Below are 25,048 nucleotides of genomic sequence, written 5' to 3'. Positions count from 1 at the left end.
AAGTAATTTTCTTTGCCAGGTGCATGACATCCATCCCAGAAATGGGACAAAAAAGTTTCGCTTCACTACTTTTACATTTTAGGCCTGAAGTCGTATTTGGCATTAAGATTTCAAATACAGAGTGTAGGAGCATGTGGGGACAGGTAACTGAATTCTGGGTTTCATACACTGAGGGGTGATTTCAGTCCTCTCTAGATGGAGGAATGATAATCCGAGAGTGTATATTTGAGAAACCCATGTATCCTACTGGTGGTGCACCGTCTTAGACCAAGCCCTCAGTAAAGTCTGCGGTGGTTCTGGTGTTTTTACCGCAAGGTTTTTTTTTCCTTCTCTCTCCCCTCTTGAAGCCCTCAGATGAGGATCACTGCTACGTCTCAGTCACGTGGCTCCCCTCAGTGAAGGCTTTGCTTTCTGCGGCTCCTCCGCTCAGCCAGCGATGTTGAGGCTGAGATGTGAGATGCAACTCAGAGGGATTCGCTCATAGAGGCAAAGTTATGGCACGGTCATCCTCGGAGAAAAAGGTCCCGCAGCAATTTCTCTCTGCTAAAAGTCCCCGCACGGCATCCTGCCTCACTGGTGACGCGCACGTCTTTCTGGGACGCACAACCCCGGATCGAGAAACCCCAAAATTACGCGTCAAATTAAACTAATTTAAATAGAGACAGAAACGCGTCGAGAACCGGAGGAGATTGCAGGTATGGGGTTATTTTTTTGCAAATTTAAAGCAGTGTTTGTAGTTGTCAGCAAATGAATCGTTTTTAATATGAGGAGACTAACAAAAAACAATCATATTTGTATTGAATTATTTATTTTTCTTATTGTTTAGCCGTTTTTGTTGCACCAAACTTCCCACCAAAGTTATCCCTCAGACAGCACATCCTCTGTGACCCTCGAAAGTTATTTATGGGTTTAAAACTTTTCACCCAGATTGCGTCAGTGCAGGTTTGTGCCTCTTTTTCTCAGATGGCACCCAGATGACATCTTCTTGAAATTCACCGCTAAAGTGTCAGTGCGCCTGAAGTTTCGCATCTGCTTGAACGACCCTTTTCTTGCCTTCCCAGCAGTGCTGAGTTTGAGTGAGGGGCACAATGCAACAGGCCTGTGAAGTGAAGATAACAACTGGCTCACAGCTACACACGGTGAGACCTCCCTGTTTTCTCCCCACAGTAATACGGTTTTGTGTGTGTATGCTATGCTCTTCGTGGACTAAGCCAAAAGCTTTCAACTAAACACCCTGCATTTACCTACATAATCTCTCAATTCCTCAAGACTGATGCCTGGCTTTGCTCAGGACTCAATGCAGAGCGAGGCTGTGGTCATAAAGAGACTCCAGGTTGTGAATGTGGGGTATCTTAATGGATGAAATAGACAGGCCATAAAAGAAATAGCATAAAAGAGAAAGATACATGGAAAAACAATGTAAAAAAATGCCAATTCTTAAAAAAAGTAGACCATCTATCAAAGTAATTATACAGGGACAAAACAGTTCAGCTATCAATGCATAATCTGCACAAAAAAAGCTACTAACACAGTTGGAACCTGCCCAAAATTCAGGTATTTCTTCTTTGTGAGTAAATGAGTATCTTTTGGTGAGCCTTTGAACTTTCACTGGAGTACTTATACTCTGACCTGAGTAACACTTCACAAAACCCGTCGTGTTAGGGTGAAAAATACACACTCGTTCACCTCTGCTGATCAGCCGAAGAGTCTGAACAAGATTTTTAATCTCCAATCATCTCTGTGTGAGTAGTTTTACTTTCTGCTAGCGTGGTAAGAATTGATGACAATAATGCTGCACTGGGAGAAGTATAATTTTACCAAGTATTGCTTTACAGTCATGCGCTGTATGTAATGGGTCTACTATTACCTCGACGTCAGCAGATGTGATGTATTCATTTTCTTGGGTTTACAATGAAAAATTCAATGTTCTGCAGCGTCGGAGTGAAATATGTAACAATTAGGAAACAAGATCTTTATTTGACCCACTTTTTGTGCAATTCTTCTGCTTTACTATGAATCTGATTTTCATGTCTTAGCTCTAAACCTCTGTCGATGGATCATTTAAAGAACAAAGCTGGAGTGAGATAGGGGGTTTCTCCTGTTTTCCACAGGTGTGGACACTTTCCTCTTCAGTGAGGATGTGGTGAGAGCTAAGAAGTCAGCAACAGAGGGACATCTGGCTAACTAGATTTGTGCTTTTTATTTTTACTTTCCTGGTATTTAAGAGACATCTGCACAGCTGGGGATTTCTCATCAAGAGAGGCATTTAATGTTTTTGCTAGTCTTCAGGGTAAACTTTAAGATGCTTAATTTGTCTGTTGATAATAATGTTACTGATGTTGATGATAATAAAGTTTGAGATCCACTCCTTAATGAAATTTTGGGGGTGTGAAGGGGCACCCTGAGCCTGGAAAGAATTATTTGGAGTAGCTGTTATAATTTGGATCTTCTTATTTGCGCAAAAACCTACTTTCCTGCAATGATGCAGATCATAACAAAGCAAAGAGCCAAAGGAGCCTGATTGCTGTGATTGAGCTTCTGCCACCGCTGCTGAAACACACATAAAAATTGAAGCACAACCTAATTTTTTAAACTCTTAAGTGCTTTTATCACCATGTGCTATGCCAATAATGCGCACTATATTACATGCAATGTATAATTTACTTAATAAGGTTTGACCTCTGACTTGTTGAATATAGTGCAGAGCGTGTCCATGTGACTAATTACCAACATGAAACACAGCAAACAAGCAAAATGCAACATTCCTGTCAGCGATACACATCTGTTGAGTCAAACAACTGACTGAAGCATTTTTACTGCATCCAAGTTCAGGGGCCACATTCTTTGAAGTGTGCATCTGTAGACCAAATATGTTAACAACTTGTGTCATCAGTCACTTATAAATAGTGCTCATAATAAAAAAGCAATGGGGCAGAAAAAAAGGAAGTCAGGCAGAAACTTTGTAGATGTTGATAATCACAGGGTATTATAGAAATACAAGAGTTAAACTCAGGTGTAGGAAACACTTTGTTTGCAATTTGAGAGCAATTTCCTGTTAAAAACATGGACAATGTTTTAGTCAGTTTGAGCTAGCTTCAAGGATTTAGGGATGTTGTTTGGTCAGTTGCTCCACCACTTTGTTCCAGACTGAAATATCTGAACAACTATTGACTGTATGCTCTGACATTTTATACAGATGTTCATGGTTCCCAGACGATGAATCCTAATGACGAATGACCTTTCCTCTCCAACCATCGTGAGGTTGACATTTTTGGTTTAGAGCGAAATGTCTCAACAGCTATTGGATGGATTGTCATGAAATTTGATACAAGGATTCATTGCCCCCTCAAGATGAATTGTAATAACTTTGGTAATCCCTTAATTTTTCCTCTAGCGCCACCTTCAGGTCAAATTATCAGTTTGACAAATTACTTTGGTTTCTTATAAAATACTTGAAAAACTAATGACATTCACATCAGCCTCAATTGTACTTTATGTTTAGTGTTAGGTAGCGAAAGTTTTCATGCTAACACGCTAAACTATGATGGTGAACATGGTAAACATACGTAAACATCACATGTTAGCAATCTGATGCCAGAATTTAGCTCAAAGCACTGTTGTTCCTGTTGTCCACCATGATACACCCTCACAGAACCATGCATGGCCGCAAACTCTTCGTCTTGTTAATTTGCAAGTTTAAGACCTTCCAAGAGAAGCCGAATGTACAATTTGTTTGGTTCTGTGCAGCACATGTGGACAGTGATGTGCTGTGCAGCATTTTTGTTTTTTGTGGCAAAACCTGCCATATTTAGAATATTCTCAATACAGAAAATACTTATCAAATATCAACATTGTTGTTTGGTGAGTGCTACTTATGTTTCTGCTATCAGGTTTCAGACAAGCACCTGTGTTTTTTTTTCTAAATCTTTTTCTCATGATCTTGTGATATTTGTTACTTAATGTATCATTGTCCTCTTCTTGTTGTAGGTGTAAAGTGAATGTTGATGCAGCCATAGTTTCAAGTGCCCTTCGACCAAGCCGAGAATGACACTCAGAGAGTAAGACTTCTGAGTTTACTCTTCACCTCCAGAGCCTTCAGGAATACCACCAAAACAGATTAACAGGTAAATCAACAAGCTGGTTTCATCAGAATATCTCTCTTTATGTTACTATATATATATGCATAAGAAATTAGGAGATATTTTTATTGATGTTTTGTTATACTATTGTTAATATTGAAAAAAAATATTGGTCTTTGTTATGACACTTTGTTCTCCATTAAGTTCAAACATTATCATTCAGCATTCTTGCCTGCAGGGACAACAATCACAAAGGTTTACTTTTGGTAAAATATTCTTTACATTTCTCATAGGTGCAAAAATTGATCATAGTAACTCACAGAAGGACACCATCTACATCTCAGATTTGCTGGCTGAAATCTGTAATACGCTGACTCTGATCTCCAAAGCTCAGTGCTGTTTTCACAACTGAAGTGTGTTTGGTGCATATTGGGGTCAGAGGAAATGGCAACCACAGAGCACAAATGAGACACAAATGAGTTCAACCTTGACTGTAGTGTGACATGGATTCTGAAGAGAGACAGGCTTTGAGTTCACTACACTGGAAGTGAATATTACCTGTAATTGTTCCTCCTACCCATACTGGCCATAATGAAATCCCTTTGATTGTAAATTAAAAGATGGTTGACAAAATGCACAGTCCTCCTTTTGTGGAGCAACCTAAACTTCAGCAGAAGCTTCAGCAAGTCAAGTGGGTTTCTTCCAAAGTTACAGATTTTTTAGACTGGTTCTACGTACATACAGGCATGTGAATACCTAGTATTTTAAGATAGAATTGAAAAAATATGAACCCATCCTTTAAGGCCTGTCAGTCCATCTGCCTTTTAAAGTTTAGGGTCTTAAAGTATAAAAGTCTTGTACTTCCATTGTTTATGGAAGTACAAGACTGAAAAAATGACATTACCTGTTCAAGCTCAAATTTTATTTGCAATTTTTTTTGAATGCTGTACAACAAAATTAAATTAAAAAACAATTTTCATGTTTGAAAATGCATAATTCATGTAAACATTGAATGTTATGGACTCCAATATATAGTCCTGCCATAATTATAAAGAAATTGAATTTGAAATGGATTTTGTCTAACATTTTCAAATATACACTTTGCAATAATGTGGCATGTGTCTTAACTAGTAGGCTACCAGGGTGAACCTGGTAGAAATTTGAAATACAATTGCAAACTGGTCTTTTAAATTTGAATTATTTTAGCTTGTGTCAAAGTAAAATGAAATGGAAATTGCGTTTTATTTAAATAATGAAAATTATTATTTAAATAATGAAAATTATTTAAATAAATAATGAAAATATTTAAATAATGAAAATTTAAATAATGGCAGGCAGACAGGCGGACAACATTCCACTTCTTGCCCTCTAGCAGGTTGCTATGTCCACACATAGCTTGAGCCAAGTTGGACTTGTTTTTCTAGAGTTGCTAGAAAATAAAGATGCAGTAGTTTAAGTGCAGGTTGGGCTTGTTTGTGCCTGTCTGAATAATGGCCATTAATGTTTTGCTGTTACATTAGTCTGCTCCAAGATACTTTCTGGTGTGAAGAAATTAGTTTAATACTGGTGTCATAGCAGAGACTAGAGGCTTTGTTTCCTGTTGTATAGCTTCTGTTTAACATCTTGGGTATTTGAATGACATTTGGGCAAATTTGGCAGCAAACCTGCCTGCTGTCTAACTTGCTTTCATGTGGCTTTGCCTCTTTCTCTCCTTTGAATTTCTCATCATTTGATACAGTCCTGTGCAGGATTCAGTATTCAAAAGTGATCTTGCCCAATACTGGCATAAATCTGCCTGAGCAGGAGTGCTGGGTGCTGGGACCAACACACACTGACTAAACACTGACTTACTTGTAATCAAACCCTTTTATTACACGCTAGTATAATTTACAGTTCACAGGGGGTGCAGGTGCAAAACGCTCGCCCCGCCGCAACTTCAAGCAGCGTTGGTGCTTTCCAACAAACACAACTTGCAGTTTTTGCAGGTGAGAAGCCTGTGAGGGATCATGTCCTTGTCATTGCACTTGCAACTCCTGCTGCTGGTCGAGGCATGGAGGGGTTGGGATCTTGGGGTGGATAGCATGAACCTCTGCATTCCTTACGTCCTCTCAGTGAAGTCCACTGCTGGAAGGTGAAAGGACGCGGCTGTTACTTTTTCTGTGTCCAAAGTCACCCCCTCATTCACTTCTATAAGAGACAGTAGGTTTCTTTATAGTGAGCAGCTAATGAAGCTAATGAATGAACATCAAATGTGGTGTTGCACAACTGCAGTTTTCACATCTATAGAATGCAACGCACCACATTGGGAGATTATTAGCAGAAAGTTGTGAACATGCCATGGACACTATTTTTTATGCTTCATCATATTACACTAAAAATTCAGACACTCAAAGTGGCAGACAGTAAATGTCAACCACTATACAGGAAATAGGGAATGATTTTCACTCTTTATAGACAAATTGTATCCCAATTTTCAGCCATGTTTCCTTTTACTCAAATTGTAGAGATCTCTTTATTTGGGCCCACACTTAGTGGTGACAGTTGAAATGTAAAAAATGATAATGAGACTTTGTCTCCACTCTATTGCACTCAAATTGTACCTGAAACTACACATCTAATACATGTGCACATTTCTAATTACATCACTAGTTACTTAATCATGGCAAATACTCGATTAATATAGCACAAGACACCATAGGTTTATTGTACTCTTGCGCAGACATTTTTATTGGACTGTAACTGATCAAGTTCTCAGTGTTTCTGCGTGTGTGTGTGTGTGTGTGTGTGCGAGAGTGGGTCAGTGTTAAAACATGCTTGGCATATGGCTTTGGGCTAACTGACAAAAGTGTTACCTGTTGGCTTGTCACTATTTTAAGCACCAACAGTACTAGCTCTGTGGCTACTGTGAACACATAATAGAAAACTGTAGAAACCACACACGCTCCAGCTTCAGGATGTACAGATACAACAGACACGTGTTCAAATATGATCTTAAAGTCCTCCTCTGGCCATTTTTTGTTCAGGCCCAAACTTCTGTTTTCAGTTTGGTCAATCTAGACTCAAGGTACAGATTTGGACTGAAAAAGGTGAAAAGATCTGTTCATAGCATCTCATCGGTTGTTACGATCCTTTTTCTCTGCAGGAAATATTTTGTAATATATAACTTGTATAAATGGTAGGTCAAATAGGGACAGATTTTGGAGAGTCTTATTCACCAAGTAACCTTTCTGAAATCTAATATTTTACTAGACACACTGTGTAAAAGTTAGAGAGAATGTCCTAGTGGAAGTGTGCAGCAACGTGGTGTTAATACCTCACTACAAAGGGGCTGATCTCCAATCCCCCATCGCTCAAACCCTCAGACCCTCAGCACATTCACAAACATGCACTCAAGCACACTCTGAGGACAACTTGTGAACAGCACATGGGAGGGAAATACTTCCTCGCAATACACTGGCCCAATTCATTCCCCTTTTAATCCGCTCTGTGCTTTCTGCCTAATTTGGTCTCTGCTTCTTATACATGTCTAAGTCAGAGTGACTTAGTGATGCAAGCTACAAAAGACTGGTGAATGCACACAGGTTTACTACGTCCTCTACTCCTACTTTGCTTTTCAGCATCTGGGGTTGGGTATATGTCACGTTCTAAGCAAGCCTGAGCCTGCCCTCTGATTTACAGTGTAATGTCATTCCTAGGAAAACAAAGAGTTCAGCAATTCTTAACTGTGGGTGGGTGTGATCATACGCACAGCTTAAATATGATGCATATTATTATGCATGTACTATATATGTGAGGCAAGTTGTCAAATAAAACCAGGCGTATCTGCATCTGAGACAAGTGGGGAAAATTTATGCTGAATTACGTTGTGGTTTGGGTGAACTGACCCTTTAAAGGCTGCTGCAGCATTCTAGCTCCAATAAACAGACCCTGTATAGAAACAACATTTCTGATAACAAACTGAGAGTACAGTGAGCTACTGGATCAACACAGGGTGAGTGACTGATGGAGCTTTTTTCTCCCAACAGAAAGTGTAATTAGTGGTTTTATTGTGCCAGAGAACTGCTGACATGATGATTGTCGGTGACGGTGGCCTGGTGTTAGAGCAAGATTTTTACACTGTGGTCTGGAAGCCTGTGTATGATGAAATCAGCCGTGGTGCATCACTACTCTGTTGCAACTTGCACATTCCTCTGTGATTCAGAGCAGGCGCTTGACTTTAAATCAGTAGCTATCAATTGGGACACAAGACATATGTCCTGTATGTACAGTATATAGCTGAGTTTGCTTGTTGCCATCGACAGTGGGCCAATCTGTTAAAGATGTCAAAGTCTCTGCTGCTGGTTGCCCCTCTGCATTATCTCTGCTTTACCCCACCATCGCCCCTACATCCAGCTGTTTTATTTATTTTAATTTTGACTTAATTCTAGTAAAAATCTTAATATTGACTTGTACTTGTCTGGAAGTCCTGTTTGATCATAAAAAGATTTCCAAGTCTTAATTTGTGAGTTTGACACCGTCGTAGCTCACGTATGAATACACACAGTCTTGTATGTTTCTGTTTAACAAGGCTCATTTAAAATCTGCTGACGCAAATCAAAGTCTCGAGAGGAGGATCCTTTGGAAATGTGTTCCAAGAAGGGCTCAAAGTAATTCAAGGTTGCACGTTGCATGTTGGGGTGCCAAGTCAAACTGCAGTACGGTCGGCTCACGACACAGGCATGACAGCCGATTTGACTGTTATCAGCCTATTGAATATGCATTATCATCACGCATATGTCCCAACTAAATGGGCTAGTAATGGCCTACTAAACTTACTAGTAGGTTCAGGAGGCTGTTATCACCCATTTATTTCAGTAAGCCAATGTTGGTGGAGCCCAGTAGGCGCAGAAGGCCTACTGGTTATCAGGCAGAGGAGGTCAGTCAGGGCCATCAGGGCCTTCTCTGCAGGCCCTACCATTTTTGAGAGGTGTCATTTTTAATTCGCAGAACTAATTGCTGCAATCTCCAGACAATCCGGAGAGATGTATGGCTCTGATTGCCCGGCTCACAGTGAAGATCAATAGCCTCTGCAGCTATCAGCAGCTTTTCAAAGGCGTCTGCCAACTTGCCAGCACTTGATATAATCTTAATTTCTGCTAAACAAGTGAGGGCCAGAGAGAAATAGAGTGTGTGTGTGTGTGTGTGTGTGTTTTTGTGTGTGTGTGTGTGTGTCATATACATTCAGTGAATGTATATGATGTTTAGTTCATTAGTTATTATGAAGATTATTTCAGGTCTTTCTATAGTTGCTATGGTGGTTGCTATAGACGCTGCCATGGATTTTTAGTGAAAGCACGTAGTTTACATGTTTGAGTCATTGTTTTTGCATTGTGTAGTTGTCTGAGCTGTTATGTTATTTGTGTTATTTTATGCAACTGAGATTGCGCGTGTCTTCATGGAGTCCCCCCCCCTTCACACACAACAGAGATAGTGGCCAGACCACATCTAAAAGTGTTCATTAAAAAATCTGATTGCTGCTGGAACAAAAGACCTTCTGAGTCATTCAGTACAACACTGAGGCATCACTAGTCGCTCACTGAGCTTCTGAGTCACTGTGTAATGGATGGCCTCCATAATGCGGAACCGTTAGTTTGGTCCTTGTTCTCTTTTCTACAGTAACCTCAAGTGAGTCTGGGGTAAGGCCAATCACTGAGCCAGCCTTTCTGATCATCTTATTGATCCTGTCTTTATCATCCACAGTGATGCCGCCCCCCCCCCCCCCAGCAGAGCACAGCATAAAAGAGGACAGTAGCTAAGATTCCCTGATTTAAAAAAAAACTTGAAGAAGCTTCTTGCTGATATCAAAGGATCTAACCTTCCTCAAGAAGAAAAATAGTCTCGACCGAGCCTTCTTGAATACAACCTCACTGTTCTTTTTACAGTTTAATTTACTGTCCAGGTAGACACAAGATATTTGTAAGACTGGACAATTTCTATCTGATGACCCTTTATTATCACTGGGAAGACTTCCTCCTCCTTCCTTCTGAAATCAGGAATTGATTCTTTGGTCTCCCCAACGTTCAATAAAATTTGCATCTCACAAATAATTCGACCTCTCTTTTATAGGTCATTGCCTTGATTAAGTACATCCACTAGGACAGTGTCATCTGAAAACTTTTGGATTTGACAAGACATCTGACTATGCCTATAGTCAGCGGTATCGAGTGTGAATAAAAAGGGGGATAAAACTGAGCCCTGTGGAGCTCCTGTTTTAGTTAAGATAACATCAGACTGTTTCTTATCAAGCCTGACAAACTGAGGTCGAGACAAGAGATAATCTAAGACCCAAGCAATAGTTGTGTTGTGCAGTTTAAAATTCATTAATTTGTTGGCTAAAATATGAAAGGTGTTATGGCTGAAAATATAGATCTTGTATTTCATCACGAAAATAAAACAAAGGCCAAATTGACCAATTTTATATTTAAGGATTTTTGTCACTAAATCATGATGAGAGGGATTACTTCTATATGAGTCTTTACATTGTTTTTTAAGAAAATCCTGCATAGGATACCTTTAAATAAAAGCTATTATGTTTAAAATATCACTGAATTTAAAACATTATCATCAAAGCAAACTATCATGCAGTTACGTGCCGACAGGCAGCTTCAAGATTCTCAAAATTAACAGCAGTGTTGGGCAAGTTACTGAAAATGAGTAATTAGTTACAGTTACTTGTTACTTCTCTCAAAAAGTAATTGAATTACTTTTCCAATTATAGCATATTAAGAGTGATTAGTTGCTAAGGAAAGTAACTTTTTTGTTACTTTTAACGCACAAGTGTAACTCATCCCAAAATCTCATAGTTCAATCCACTCCGTAAAGAATTCCTCACAGCCACAAATCAGTTTAGTTCAATCCACAAACATAAAAGAAAGACAACTCAAAAGTCCGCTCCAGGTTTTACCGCAGATCCACAACTCAAACCAGAAATAGCAGCAGCAGTTTAGTAACAGGTATTATTTACAATATAAAACATTATAAATCCAGAGACAAGTTGGCTACAATGACGTGACTTTTCAGCGCGGCTCTGAGACACGGTAAGGTCAGATGATGTGTTTGTGTTGTGTCTGCTATCCTCTGCAACTGTCCACTATTTCCACGCAAGACAAAAGTAACGAGTAATGAGCCCATTCAAATTTTAAGTAGACGTAATTAAGTTATTTAAATTGAAAAAGTTACATTATTAGTTAGTGCCAAAAGTAGTGGAATTACAGTAACTTTTACAATTACATTTTACAATTAGTTATTCCAACACTGATTAACAGTCATACTTCATGTAAACACTGCTGAGACATTCAGTCCAGTGCAGTAGCTGTAATAAGAGCAAAAGAGGTGGAAGAGTAACCAGCTTCAGCTGTACTGTAACTGACCTGATTCACCTCAGTGACTGTATTACAGCTTTCTGTCTACTGTCAGTTACCCTTAAAGGATCGTTCTGTACCTTGACACAATGATTAAAAAATGTTAACTGTCAGTTGTTTCCTTGAACACGTCAAAATGATTTGATTGATGTTTTGGTCTACAGTTTTCTGTTAAGTTGCTTAAAGCAATTTTTTCTTTGAAAGATGACCTCATTCCATCCCTTTTGTTGCAAATATTTTTTTAAATGAATGTTAAATAAATGTTGAGTCTATACTAGCCATACCTGTGCAGATACGTCATGCATTGTACACTGTATTTATAGCCTGTGATCAGAATAAATCCTCTCTCTTAGGCAACCTACTACATGTGACTTTGAGGTTATTTATGTTTTTCTTTTTTTTTCCTCTCCCAGTGAAACCAAGGCAGCCATGAACCTGTTCAGAAAGGATGCCATGACCACTAAGAAGGAGAAAGAGAAAGAGATCCAGTATGAGGACCCTCCAGATGGAGGTTGGGGCTGGATGGTGGTGCTGCATTGCTTCCTGGTATGTCTAATAATCCCTCATCCCTGTATTGAATTTATTATTTTATGTAATTAACAAGATGGTTTTAAAATATTTTATATAATGTTAACTTCATAAACATAAGTGATGATTTTTTTTTGCAATGGTGTGGTTTCTGGTCTTTTATTAAAGTTTCCAATAGAAGGACAGCAAGAAAAAAACAAAACCAGGAATATAAATACTAGTCCCAATATTTGTGTTTCTTTTTCCTAAATCTCCATATGTGTGTTACTTAGAGTTCAGTCTGAAACAAGAATGCTAATCAAGCCTGAAGAAATTCAATATATTGACCTCACATACTACAGTAGCACTGATCTCGTTTCCATTTCTGCACGTTTGTGTGTGTGTGTTTCATTGAACGACTGCAGGTAAATGTCCTTGTGATGGGAACACTGAAGAGCTTTGGGATCTTCTTTGTGGCGTTCCAAGACGAGTTTGGAGGCTCATCAGAGAGCATCAGCTGGATCGGTTCCATCATGTCAAGTCTGCGTCTCTCTGGAGGTTCGAGTCGAAAAAGTCTTTCTGAATCACCTTCACAGCTCTGTGGAGTTCCTAAAGATTCTCATATAATTGTGTCCTCTCTCCTTCAAGTTCTCCCAAAAGAGTTGAAAGAAGAGGGCAAAGCTTTTACCATTACCAGCAGAAAATGATGAAACTTTTTGAGATCCTGTATCTTCATGCTTCCTCTCCTGTCACTTCTGTAGCACCCCTCGCCTCCGTGGCCTGTGCTAAGCTAGGAACCAGGGTGACCTCCATCGCCGGGGCAGTGCTGGTTAGCGGAGGCTTCCTCATGAGTATTTTTGCCAACAGCGTGGTGTTCCTCTACATCAGCATGGGAGTGATAGTTGGTGAGTAGAAATATGTCAATGGGATTCAACCCAAGGACATCTTCTTTGTAAGGACATCTATTTGAGGTTGTGAGGTTGAGTTTGCCTCTTGTCTGTCAAAAATCCCTCTTACTTACAAGGTGTTTGATAACTTTCTTTACTCCATTTAGGAATGGGTTTTGCACTACTATACCAATCCTTCTCCGTGGTCACAGCGCTGTACTTCCGAAAGAGGTTAGCAACGGCGTATGCGATCGGGCGTTCTGGGATGGGTTTGACCTTTGCCCTCGCACCATTCACTCAGCTGCTCCTGGACCAGTATGCATGGCAAGGTAGGCGGGAGAAATCTGTTAATGAACAGGAAGTTCTAGTATTTTTCCTTTTTTTGTGTGTGAGTGGTGGTAGAAATACAGCGCATATAAGCTGTCTTCGTCCCTCACAGGGGCGATGCTGATTCTTGGCGGTCTCATGCTGAATCTGGTCGCCTCTGGGCTGCTTCTGCGACCCATCAATGTGAAGCCCGCCTCTGTGTCAAACCCTACCTCTTCTCCCACCCAAAAGAGCCCTGCTGTCTCCCTCAAGAGCTCCTCAGAGAAGGAATACACTAAGAGCTGCTTGAATGGCTCCTCTCACTTATCCAATGGCATCTCCAAATCAGACTCATTTCCATCCCCTCCTCCCCCTCCTCCACACAGGGACACAGAAGACCCGGAGGGGCAGTGTACTCAGGGACTCCAGGACCAGTCAGTGAACCCTGAACTGACCAGACTGGTCCTCAATGGAGTGAATGGCCATGAGCCCCACAATGACTTGGGTCAGGGTAAACCCACCACCCCAGACACTTCCATGGAGCTCAACAGCAGCATGAATGGCTCCACCATTGTTGCCTCACATGCCAGCACACCGAGTGAGGTGACCAGCAGAAAAACCAAAGTACTGGATTTCTCCTTGCTAAAGGACCCATTCTTTTGCATCTACACTTGGTCTTTGGTCTTCAGCCAGCTGGCCTACTTCATCCCCTATTTCCACCTGTCTGCCCGAGCCAGAACTCTGGGCATCGACGCCATGGACGCCTCCTTTATCATCTCTGTTGCAGGTGAGGCATACATTTGTCAGTAGTTTGTACTGTGTTGTTATGATCCACCTTAATAAAGCAAATTATCGTTTGTCATCAAAATAATATTGATTTTGACAGTGAAACCCTGATAATGGTTCCTACATATGGTACCAATCGACCTTGGAGAAACCTACATTTTAAGCTTTAAAGGATGGGTTCACAATTTTTCAAGTCTGTCCTAAAACAACAGTCAGGTGTCCAAACAAACACTGACACATGTTTTTCTTGCTATAATCATTCCTCTTGTTCATACTGACAATTAAGAGATCCCTTCATAATGCACTTTCAATGTAAGTGATGGGGGACAAAATCCGCAGTCTTCCTGTGCAAAAACGTATTTAAAGGTTTATTTGACGCTAATATGAAGTTTCAGCTGTCCAAATTAGTCAAATCAATTCTATATTTTTACTGTCTTTTAGTGCCAGATTCCCTTTTTTGTTATGATCCTTCTTCCACAGTTCAACAGTAAAACACTGTCCATGGAGACACAAAGAGGAAATTACTAAAAAGACTGTAACTGTAGAAGATATCCACTTTATTTGACTAACTCAGACAGCTGAAGCCTCATATTATCTTCTCTGTGGATTTTGTCGCCCACAACCTACATTGAAAGTACGTTTGGAAGAGATCTTCTAATGGTCAGTATGAACAGAAAGAGTGATTACAACGAGCAAAACCTGTTCAATGTTCATTTGGGAACCTCAGTATTGCTTTAAGACAGACTTGAAAAATTGTGTCCTGTCCTTAAATGCCTTCATTAAGGTCATAATTTAAACAGAAGTATGAAAAAACAGCCAGTCACACAAAAAATATATCACACACATCAGTCAATAACAGAGTTGTTAATATCCAGCATGCCCTTTATAAAATAAGTTATAAATAGCGACCTCATAGCTGAACTTCTCAATGGTAATTTCAAGTGTAGAAAACGGCACACAGCCTGAATAACAAAATGTTGCATCTCTTAATCAGCCTATGAATGTGAAGAATATTAAATTAAGGGCTTTTATAACATGCAAAGCAAAAAATGTTGCTTATACTACACAGTGGCCATGTTGTAATTGGTGAAACATCTCCTTTAAAGTGAATCACAGGACACTTTAATGAGTGGATTCATTTATCACATTCTCAATCTCTCAGTGAGTTTTTATAGTGTTCTTTTATGGTATTTATAGAAATATTTTCAATTTTGCAATGAATTTTTATAATATATCACATATTTAGAGACATCTTGTAATTTAAAAAGACCTCCCTCTCTGTTAACTCTGCCAGAGGAACATTACTTCTCCTGACTGTGGACCAAATACAGTGTCCCCTTACATCCAGTTCTAGTACAACCCCTCACCTGACTGCCAGCTCAGCAGTTTGAAAACCACATGATCGTGTACCAAAGTCAGTCATGTCCACATTTGAGTTACAGCGTGCCATGTTCTCTGTGGTATTAATTGTTGTCACACTTCTCCTATTTAAACGCACTTGGGTGTTTGATGAACCTTATAGAAGACAAAACTGGTGGGTTTTATCAATAAAGTTGTTCTCATCACAAAAAGGGTCATTCAAATCTTCTAGATTAGGCATCAGTCACGCATCAACTCAAAAGGAGCCAAAGAGTAAACGTGACAGCAGCAGGGAACTCACTGTGACTGTGAAGAAGGCAGGTCCAGGTTTCTTTAAGACTGGGCTTAAGAAGTGATGCAAAAAAGTCCTCAGTCAACTTCTAGGCATTAATTATTTGTGAGCTGCTCAGACTCTGCAGTATTATGTAATGAATGTGCTTACATAAAAGCTGAACTTTGGTCCACTAGCCAGGGCGGGTGGGTTCAGCAGTATGCCATTGATGAGGCCACTCCATATGAGCTGAAAACAGAATTAACATTTTGACCACCAACCACATGTGCATGTAATTCTTTAGGAGTGCATGGTCAGGCTTTGTGAATAATTGAAGTGCTACAGATGGGGTTGTGTGTTTATAAGTTACATGCTTCCGTTTTGTAATCTATCCCTCGGTAATCAGTCCTCAGCAGACAGAGACAGAGATGATGTTGCCTTTGTTGAAAGGTGTATCAGGGTGTGTTCAGACGAGAATAATGACAGCTAAATGCTCTGAAACATCTGTTATTGTAGGCTCAAGGATGTAATAAAGGTAGAAGATGTGAGAGACTTCAGTGCTGACATTTCATACATTTCTTACATTGCATCTCTGCAGTGAGAAATGACACAGAGAGTGGCCCCTGGTTAAGGGCCACTCTATGGTTAACGGCCCTTAACCAGAGGCAATGTAGAAGCAATCTCTACAATGTTGCTATGTCGGTGTAACAAATACCAGAGGATATAATGTCTGAATTTTCCCCCAGAGTTTGCAGGTTTACTCAGCTGAGCTGCATGCCAGCGATCAGTGCCAGTGAGCAGCAAGACTGACAGATTCTTTTGACTTAGACACGTTTGTTCTGTCACATTCTCTGGTCATGTGCGCTGTACTGAGAGAGAAAGAGAGCGACAGAGCTAGGAAGACGGGGTGCCACACACACCACAAAGCCACCATCCCAGTGTCCCGCTGTCCCTCTTTCCCCCGACCCAGCGCTTGTCATAGAGGCCCATTGACTCGACTGAGGGAGGGAGGCCGCTATCGTCCGGGTCAGTCTATTCGACAACCCTCAGCCACTAACACTGGAGCTAACTGGAGTCGCTAAGCAACAGCTAACCGAGTAAAGTTGCTGGCGTAGTGACAAGAGGGGCTCCCAACTTTGTTTGAGCCCAGTTCTAAAGTGACTGATACTTTGCAGAGGAGCACTGAGGCGGCAATATGTACAAAAGAGGAGGCAAGACAAGCCAACTGCAACCTCAGAGAAGCTGGGAAAACCAACATGCCTTTTATAATCCTTTGCTTTAATCTAATGACTCAATGTCCTGCTTTAAAGCAAAGGAATGGCATCTCTTCACACCTTGCAACGCTCCATAGTCTGTTAATACCCAGAGGTATGCAAATATGCCTCTTTTACCTGTCAGCACTCCAGAGAGAAAGGGACAGAACTAATAATGCTGCTTATGCAAGTTGGCGTAAGGTGCTACTTGGAGAGGCCATATTTAAACTGCATTGTGCTGAGTTTGAACGGGAACAGCTGCAGGCCTGGACAAACCTGCTGTGATTAAAACACACAAACAAACTCACAACTTGTCTGTATGCAAGCAGGGGACACCCCAGGACATTGTCTTGGGTCGCTACAGGAGGACACATAAACACAGCACAGCTGCCTCATGTCATCTATCTAACCTCTGCAGAGACAAACTCTCTAGATTCTGTTATGTAAGAAAAGCAGAGGTGTTCACTGGCACGGCATTTCATTTTTTATTCATTTGGAGCCTTGAAGAGTGAAAATGTAGCTGATCATCATTAATCACCGGCCACATATTAATTTATGTTGATTAATGTAACCTTTATTCACATATATTGTAAATATTTGTACTTTTAAAAATAATAGTACACACTGTATGCAAACTCATCCATATTAACTTCAGCAGAAATTTAATCTATTTTGGGTTCAAGCTGAGCAGTAATGGCTACAGCCTGTGCAGCTGTGGTGCAGAGCCAAATGATGGGTAACTCTGATCTGCATAGAACCAATTTGTTTCATTGATCAATGGCTCAGCACTGCTTGCTTGTAGCTATTCCTGCGACGGTCAATACACCACTGCAGTTTCCGCACCACCTATCGCGTTCCAGTTGACCTCAGCAGAGAGCAGCGCATATCTGCGTAGTCATCATACCCGACCGGAGCAAACAATCAATCAGATGGAATTGAATGCATAATAGGTAGTTTTCCGGGGTATTGCAAGCGTAACACAGATGTTGACAGATGGATATGTTGACATCCACTGTTTCTTGGGAACATACTCATGTTTTTACTTGAAATAGACTTATAGAGTAATCCAGACATGTATAGTCCTTCCTCCCTCACATTCTTTCTTTACCCTATCCACACACACACACACACACACACACACACACATATATATATACATATATATATACACATATAGCTATGTATAGATGCATGCTTGCACTCCTCTTGGCTTTGTTTTTATTCTGCATAAAATAACTGCATTAAAGGAACAAGACGTGATGCGTTTACAGGTCCCTGCACCGATTACTTTAGCTGCACTACACTCTGCAGACTTTGACAGTTACCTCTTTCTGTGCAGCTGAGCATCAGTTAAAAATGCAGGTCCTACCAGGATTATCTCAACACCAAAGATCAAATGTATTTACTGTTTTATGACATCAGTGTCACAGTTCAGGAAACAATGTCTGCGTGTAATTCTCTTAGTGACAGGAGGGGAGCAGGTGACTTGCAGGTGAATGGAGAGGAAGTGGAGCGATGACACACTGCATCATTTATGAAGGTTTATGAAGAATTTAAAGTCAAGTCAATTTCATTTATATAGCGCCAAATCACAACAGAAGTTATCTTAGGGCACTTTTTACAAAGAGCAGGTCTAGACCGTACTCTTTAATTTACAGAGACCCAACAATTCCCCCATGAGCAAGAAGCACTTGGCGACAGCAACAAAGAAAAACTCCCCTTTAACGGGAAGAAATCTCGAGTTGAACTGGCCTGTAGGTGTGCAGCCATCTGTCTTGACCGGTTGGATTGAGAGAGGAAGGGAAAGGGGGAGAGAGACACAGAGAAGCATAATAACAAAAACAATAATAGAAATATGACTAATAATAATAGCGGTAGTGGTGGGCGTCTAGCCGGACCACAGGGACAGCAGGCAGTCTGCAGCCGAAGGTCTCCTGCAAGACGAGAAAGCATAAAACTACGGGGAAGATGCCAAGTTAGTAACATGCATTAATGGTACATGAATGTATACAGATGGAGAGGGAAATGAGGAGACGAGGAGCTCAATGCATTGTGGAAGAACTGGTTCACCCAAATTACAACAAGACTAAGAGTCTACAGCCACATTAGCAGGTCTGTCAGGCTGTGTTTAGACACAGCAGTGCTTGGAGGCAAAAGCTAAGATCAGCAAGCTCACAATGGCAAAGCTAACATGCTGATGTTTAGCAGTTATAATACTAGGCATCCCATGTTCACCATCTTAGTTTAGTGTGTTGGCATGCAACATTTGCTAATTACATACACTGACATGTTTTGACATTTTAATCTCTGCACATTATTGTTTAATATTCAGTCGGCTTTATTCAAGTATTTAATTACTCTGGTAACTGGACATCTGTTGCCGGACTGGATCTGTTTTCCAAATGTGAAGCTTCATGATTATTGAAGGCATCTTTATTTAAGTTTGAAGAGAGCAGTGTGCTCTTGTTTTTTGGATACCATCAAAAACTCCATTAACAAAGAGCAGCTTCCTGTTACTACCTGAATATTTTATTGAATACATTCCCCAGCCTGCCTCTCTTCTCATATTCCTTCCTTTAAGAAACTGTTGGGAACATCTTGCTTTACTGTATTTAACCAGGGTAATCCACTCAGTGTCAGCACTGCTTTCCAGGGAGTCCTGGGTACATGCAGTACATTTAAAAACAAACTATATACATATATATACATATATTTACATACCTTATTTTTCACCATTTTCATCTTACAGTTTTACTTTGAGTAAAATTATTTTCCCACCAATGTTTCAAAATCTTTGTTTTTCAAATTGAACTTCTCCCACTTCACTCAGTCCCAGTTTCATTCAACTGTCCATCCGCCTCACCTGTTTGCCTCTGTTACAGGTATCACAGAGACGATTGCCCAGCTGGCCTCAGGCTGGGTGACAGACAGGAACCTTTTCCATAAGTACCACTACCACAAAGCCTACCTGATCCTCTGTGGCCTGGTCAACCTGCTCTCCCCACTGGCAACCTCCTACATCCTGTTGATGGTTTATGCTGTCTTCTTTGCCATCTTCTGCGGCGGCTACATGGCCCTGCTGCTGCCAGTTCTAGTAAGGAGACCACCCAACATGAACATGACTTTTCGTATCTTTTAAAACAAATTAATTTCTATCACTTGTTCCCCAGGGTTGTAATTTTCAGTAATGTTTTATATTACAGGCCCCATAGTAGAGAATCAGAAGAGAACTGACATAATTGTAAATTCATAGGATGTTTCCTGAAATGGACAAAATTGGCTAATTTGGTACTTATTACAGGGAAAATGGAGACATCCATATAATAAATTCCAATTAACTGTTAGTGTAACCTTTAGACCTGTATTTGGGCACAGCAGCGCTTTGAGCTAAATGCTAACGTCAGCATGCTAAAATGCTCACAATGGCATCAATAACATATTGTTTTTTAGCAGGTGTAATGTTAACTATGTTCACCTTCTCCATTTAGCGTGTGAGCATGCTAATCTAATCCTCTATTTTAATCTTGAGGCAGACATAAATGTCTGTACCAAATTTCATGCCAATGAAATTCCAATCCATTCAACACTTGTTGAGATATTTCACTCAAAACCACAAAGGTGAATCTCATGGTGGCACCACATGAATAAAATCAGGGCATTACCAAAGTTATTTGGTAGGTTGTCTGGGGGTTATGAATTGTCAGCACAAAACATATAATGGCAGTTCATCTAATAGTTGTGGAGATATTTCAGTCTGGAGCAACTGACAGACAGGCGCCACCATCCCAAGAACCAAAACGCTAATGAAAATGAATATTTACTTGAGAATAAATGGAGCAGTTGTTCCAAAGAAATTCATCTAAAAATGCTCGTCACAACTGACTCAAATCAAATAACTATCTGTTTTCCCTGTAACTGTTACAAAAATTACATAATTCTTCCCAGGGAACTTAAATCATCAGGAAATTACAGACCTGAAAATGCACATTTTCATCTAGAAATTCAAAGTTCTTAGAAATGTCTCAACCAGGCACTAAGCAGTTTCACATTCTTTATCACATCGCATGAGGCAGAGACCGAAAGTAATACTGAAGAAATTTCAAGTGGAAACTGGCTTTTAGAAAATCAATAAAGATAGTGAAGGCAGTTAAATGTTGCAGAATTTAGATATAAAGGTACCACAGTGTGGCACAGTGTGGTGGCACACAATCCCACCAGTGTTAGTTTTCAATATAGTATCAGTCTGTTCATTTACCATGTAAGACCCTACAGTATCAAACTCCCTAATCTGGTCAATTTACAATAAGTGTATTTGTGTCGGGGGACTTTTTTTACCATATAAAGGTGAAGTAGCTTTGTTAGCTACATCATTGTGTCACATCATCATGTTTCCCAACCGCCGTCACGGATGGAACAACATATTAAGTCAGCGAGTATCCAATATCTCCAGGTCATATCACACCTGAAAACAAAAACATCAGGTCATACGTGGTGTGATTTCACTTGGAGGTGGTGCCATCTCAAAGGCCAGGACAGGCCTCTGGGCCTAAATGATGACATGTGTGACTTTTTTTTCTTTTTCAAGTGAATAGAAGAACCAGTCAAACCAGTTTTAATCAGATTAAAACTTCTGATTTTCTTGACTGATGTAAAGCAGACCAGTTTGAAAAGAAGGTCAGGTGTTTGTTTATATCTTATAAAACATGCTGTCAACACACCTAATTTGAATTGACAAGCAAGGGTTGCTGTGATGAGACCTGTGCATTAAAATGTAAACAAAGGGATCAACCCACCACCAAAATTCAACACACAGGACTGGAACCTGCCATCACTTCTAAATTGATTGACAGGTCTTTCAGTTCAGGGCCTAACACTACACAGCAGCTAAATCTGAGTTACTGATGTTTAAAGGTTTACTTACATCAATAATGTTTGAAAAGAAGAAGTAAAATGTACCTTCATTTTCAGTTCAGACAGGTTTACAAAGACACAATGCTTGTTATGAATCAGTAAGAAAAAAATCAATTCAATTATCTGTGAATTTAGCTCAAATTTATATTATTAATTAAGAAAACTCAGGATTGGGCCATTACATGGAGACAATCAAGTCAACACTTGATTTTCCTTTTTAGTTTTTTATGTGTTTGCCTGAGTGTACATGGTTTTTAGTGAGCTCAAACATGCAAAACTCTGGTATCTTTACATTTTTCTTCATTTCAAAACAAAAGGAAAAACATGGCAGTTAAAAGTTGCTCAATGTGTAAGGAACTCCAGGTTGAATGTGCTGTTCTGCCCTGCAGGTAGATCTTGTGGGGTCGGAGAAACTCAACAACTCCATGGGCTTCTCCATGTTCTTTGTCGGCCTGGGTTGCCTCACAGGGCCTCCTTTGGCAGGTGAGTGGATCACGTCATGGAAAACCTTCAGGAGTCACACATACGCCAACTTTTCCACATGCACACAATAACAAATGCATACATATGTAGTGCATGTGCATGGGATTGCAGCCATGATGTTACTTTTTTAAGATGATTTGTGTCACAGAGGGCAAGTTGAAGTTTGTGCACATGTTTCTGTGTGTTCTCGTGTGTGTGTGCATATCCATAAGAGTTTCAAACAGGGAATAATTGAGTAGAAGGATCAGTGAGAAGGTTGATAAGCCTTTGTTATGAACATATATTTTTTGCGGGTGCTGCAGCACATATTTTCATGGGGCCCTGAATTCCTTGCAGTGCCTTCGAGTGTGTGTCTGCTTGGGGGTGTGCAGTCACTTATACAGTGTGCAAACTGAAACACAGAGAAAAACAACCTATAGTTAGCACCGCCCTCAACGCAGACTGGGATTTTGGGGTTGTTTTGACGAAAATGCATACAGAGGTTACTGGGTCAAATTTCATTCTGCCTACAAGCAAGTCGAGTCAAACTCTTAGAATAACAGTGCTGTGTTCATGGCTGGGTTTGACTCACATTGTTTAAGTGATGGCAGATTGCCTTTGTTAGTTTTAGAGAGCTGTTTTTAATCTGGGATCAGTTTTTCGTTCCAGTGTTTTCAAAGTCCCAGGTTGTTGCAGATTCCCTCTAATGAACTGTGCCTTTTCTAGGGCAGCTAAAAAAATACCAGCAACATCAATCATCTGCTTAACACATGAACATCTTTGATATATAGGGCACCAAAACTTGCAGAACAACTACAGTTTGTCTCATCCTGACACATATAGTATATTCACACACCCACCCAGCATTTTTCCTGTGAATATGTGAGGTACTTCCAAGAAAAAAAAACTCTTCTTGCTCTTATTGGTAACATTTGGCCTCAGTTAAAGTGGGGTGTTCCCTTGAACCTACTGACATGGTCCCTGCCCAGTGTGTTCGGCAATCCCCTCAGAGGAGCTTATGGAGTTCAGGGTTGAAACGTGACTAATGACCCCCTTTAGGGTGGTACGGAAATAGCATGCAGCTCTGTTTACCATCCCTGCAGCTCATGTAAGAAACTGACATTAGGCAAACTAACGCCTAACGTCAGTTTCTAACTTGAAACTCCCTCAGGCCACAGGTTGTAACAACATTCCTGTTGACTAATCCCTCCCCTCAGGATAGCTGTCTGTTAAGTGTCTCAGCAGCAGTTTTAGTGTTGTCGGTCCTGCTTTTCATCTGGTCCACTTGTCTCACAGCAGTTATCTTTTTTGAAGTAAAATGTCAACATGGCTCATTTAAGGAAAACAAATAAGGACATAAAACACAGGAAGTTATGATAGTCTACACAGGGGTCGTACATGCTAAAAAAGTGAACCCTCACCCTGCTGTAAAGTGACGTATGAAGGATGTAAAAGTATCAAATGGGAAACATAAAGGATTTACTTTCAAAATGGAATATCCATTATGGAAAAAAACACTACCTTAAATTCATTGTACAATATTTGAAAAACACAACTGTCCTTATATGTGAGGGAACGCAGTTCTGTTTACAGTGCCTTGCTAGCTTGTTGTGCTACATATCACAACCTCAGAACCGCATTCCTGTGCAAGCGCAGCGGCATCTGCCTTACACAGAACAACTCTCCAGAGACTGAAATCATGATTACTGCTATTGTTCTTTGAGGTTATTTCTAATCAAACTAACATAACTGCAATCTTCTTGGCAAAGGAACATGTCACCCGGTGCAGCGGATGATGAACACCAACCAGTGGTATTTGTCACAACCTGCCAACCCAGAAGTTGTTCTTATTATATTTATGATTCATCATTAAGCATCATTACCAGCCATTAATCACAACACACAAATGCTTTAAAAAGACTGTTTAATTAGAAGGTGGGACCAAATTTTTCCATTTCCTGTGTTGTTGTTGTCTTGTAGGGTTCCTGTACGACTACACTCAGACTTACGACTGTTCTTTCTACCTGGCTGGCCTCTGCTATCTGCTCTCCTCCCTCTCCCTGTTCATGGAGCCGCTGGCTCAGCGCTGGAAGGGAAGGAGGAAACAGACCCAGGCCAAGAGAGCAGAAAGCAGCTGCAAGACCAACGGCTGCTTCACCCCCGACCGCCTGCAGAACGGCGCTGTGTAGATGAATGAAAACCCAGGGAAGGCCTTCGATCTTGAACCAGCATGCTCATGACTTGCAGTGGGCCTGCATACCTCGGGCCTGAACGTGACTCCAACTTCAAGTCGGGACCTAAGTGACCCTTCATTTCTGCAGGAGTGTAACACGGGCCGAGGAAAAGACGTTTATGACCACAGTAACATGATGTCCAAGAACATACAGTAGTCGGGACGTTGGTGAATAGATTAATATGTTGAACATTTGAAAGCCAAAATTTTAGTGTTCTGCAAAATATTTTATCCCCTGTTCTTGTTCTGATCAGAGGTACAAGCATCAAAACCGAAGATAACACTTTACGTACAACAGCCAGCACATTTTAATATCAGCAGCTTTGCAACCATAACTTATTAGAACATAATCTAATCCTGTTTTCTTTTCTTTGCACATAATATTGCTGGAAACAAGCTATGCAACTGAGCTTGAAATCCTGTCTTCAACTAGTTTTTTTCTGTGATGACTTTATTGGAAGCACATATCCTCGAGGAAATATTTTTCACCTGATCTCTTTGGAAGCCTTTACCTGTTATCAGTAAACCTGTACTCACACATATGCACTTTGGGCCAAGTTGTGATTATGCTGCATGACATTTCCTCTGACCTTT

General features: G+C 40.4%; 1 protein-coding gene across 5 annotated transcripts; it reads left to right on the top strand.

Moving 5' to 3' along the window:
* Positions 1 to 23: 23 nt before the first annotated feature.
* slc16a4 (solute carrier family 16 member 4) lies at positions 24 to 25,000 on the top strand. 5 transcript variants are annotated; one of them, XM_042410297.1, is made up of 12 exons: positions 24 to 695; positions 827 to 942; positions 1,065 to 1,139; positions 3,988 to 4,124; positions 11,893 to 12,025; positions 12,412 to 12,544; positions 12,748 to 12,891; positions 13,041 to 13,202; positions 13,313 to 13,966; positions 19,731 to 19,942; positions 22,149 to 22,242; positions 24,202 to 25,000. In XM_042410297.1, the coding sequence occupies exons 5-12, from the start codon at positions 11,909 to 11,911 to the stop codon at positions 24,408 to 24,410; spliced, it is 1,725 nt and encodes a 574-aa protein (XP_042266231.1). In that variant the 5' UTR covers positions 24 to 695; positions 827 to 942; positions 1,065 to 1,139; positions 3,988 to 4,124; positions 11,893 to 11,908; the 3' UTR covers positions 24,411 to 25,000. The 5 variants fall into 5 exon arrangements, with proteins under 5 accessions (XP_042266231.1, XP_042266229.1, XP_042266232.1 ...); XM_042410295.1 differs by having other exon boundaries at positions 1,062 to 1,139; XM_042410298.1 differs by lacking the exon at positions 827 to 942.
* The last annotated feature ends 48 nt before the right edge of the window (positions 25,001 to 25,048 follow it).

The sequence above is a fragment of the Thunnus maccoyii genome, chromosome 4 (assembly GCF_910596095.1).
Source record: "Thunnus maccoyii chromosome 4, fThuMac1.1, whole genome shotgun sequence".
In the NCBI taxonomy this organism is placed as follows: Eukaryota; Metazoa; Chordata; class Actinopteri; order Scombriformes; family Scombridae; genus Thunnus; species Thunnus maccoyii.
Note: the sequence above shows the minus strand (reverse complement) of the source record. Positions and strands in the feature narration are given on the sequence as shown.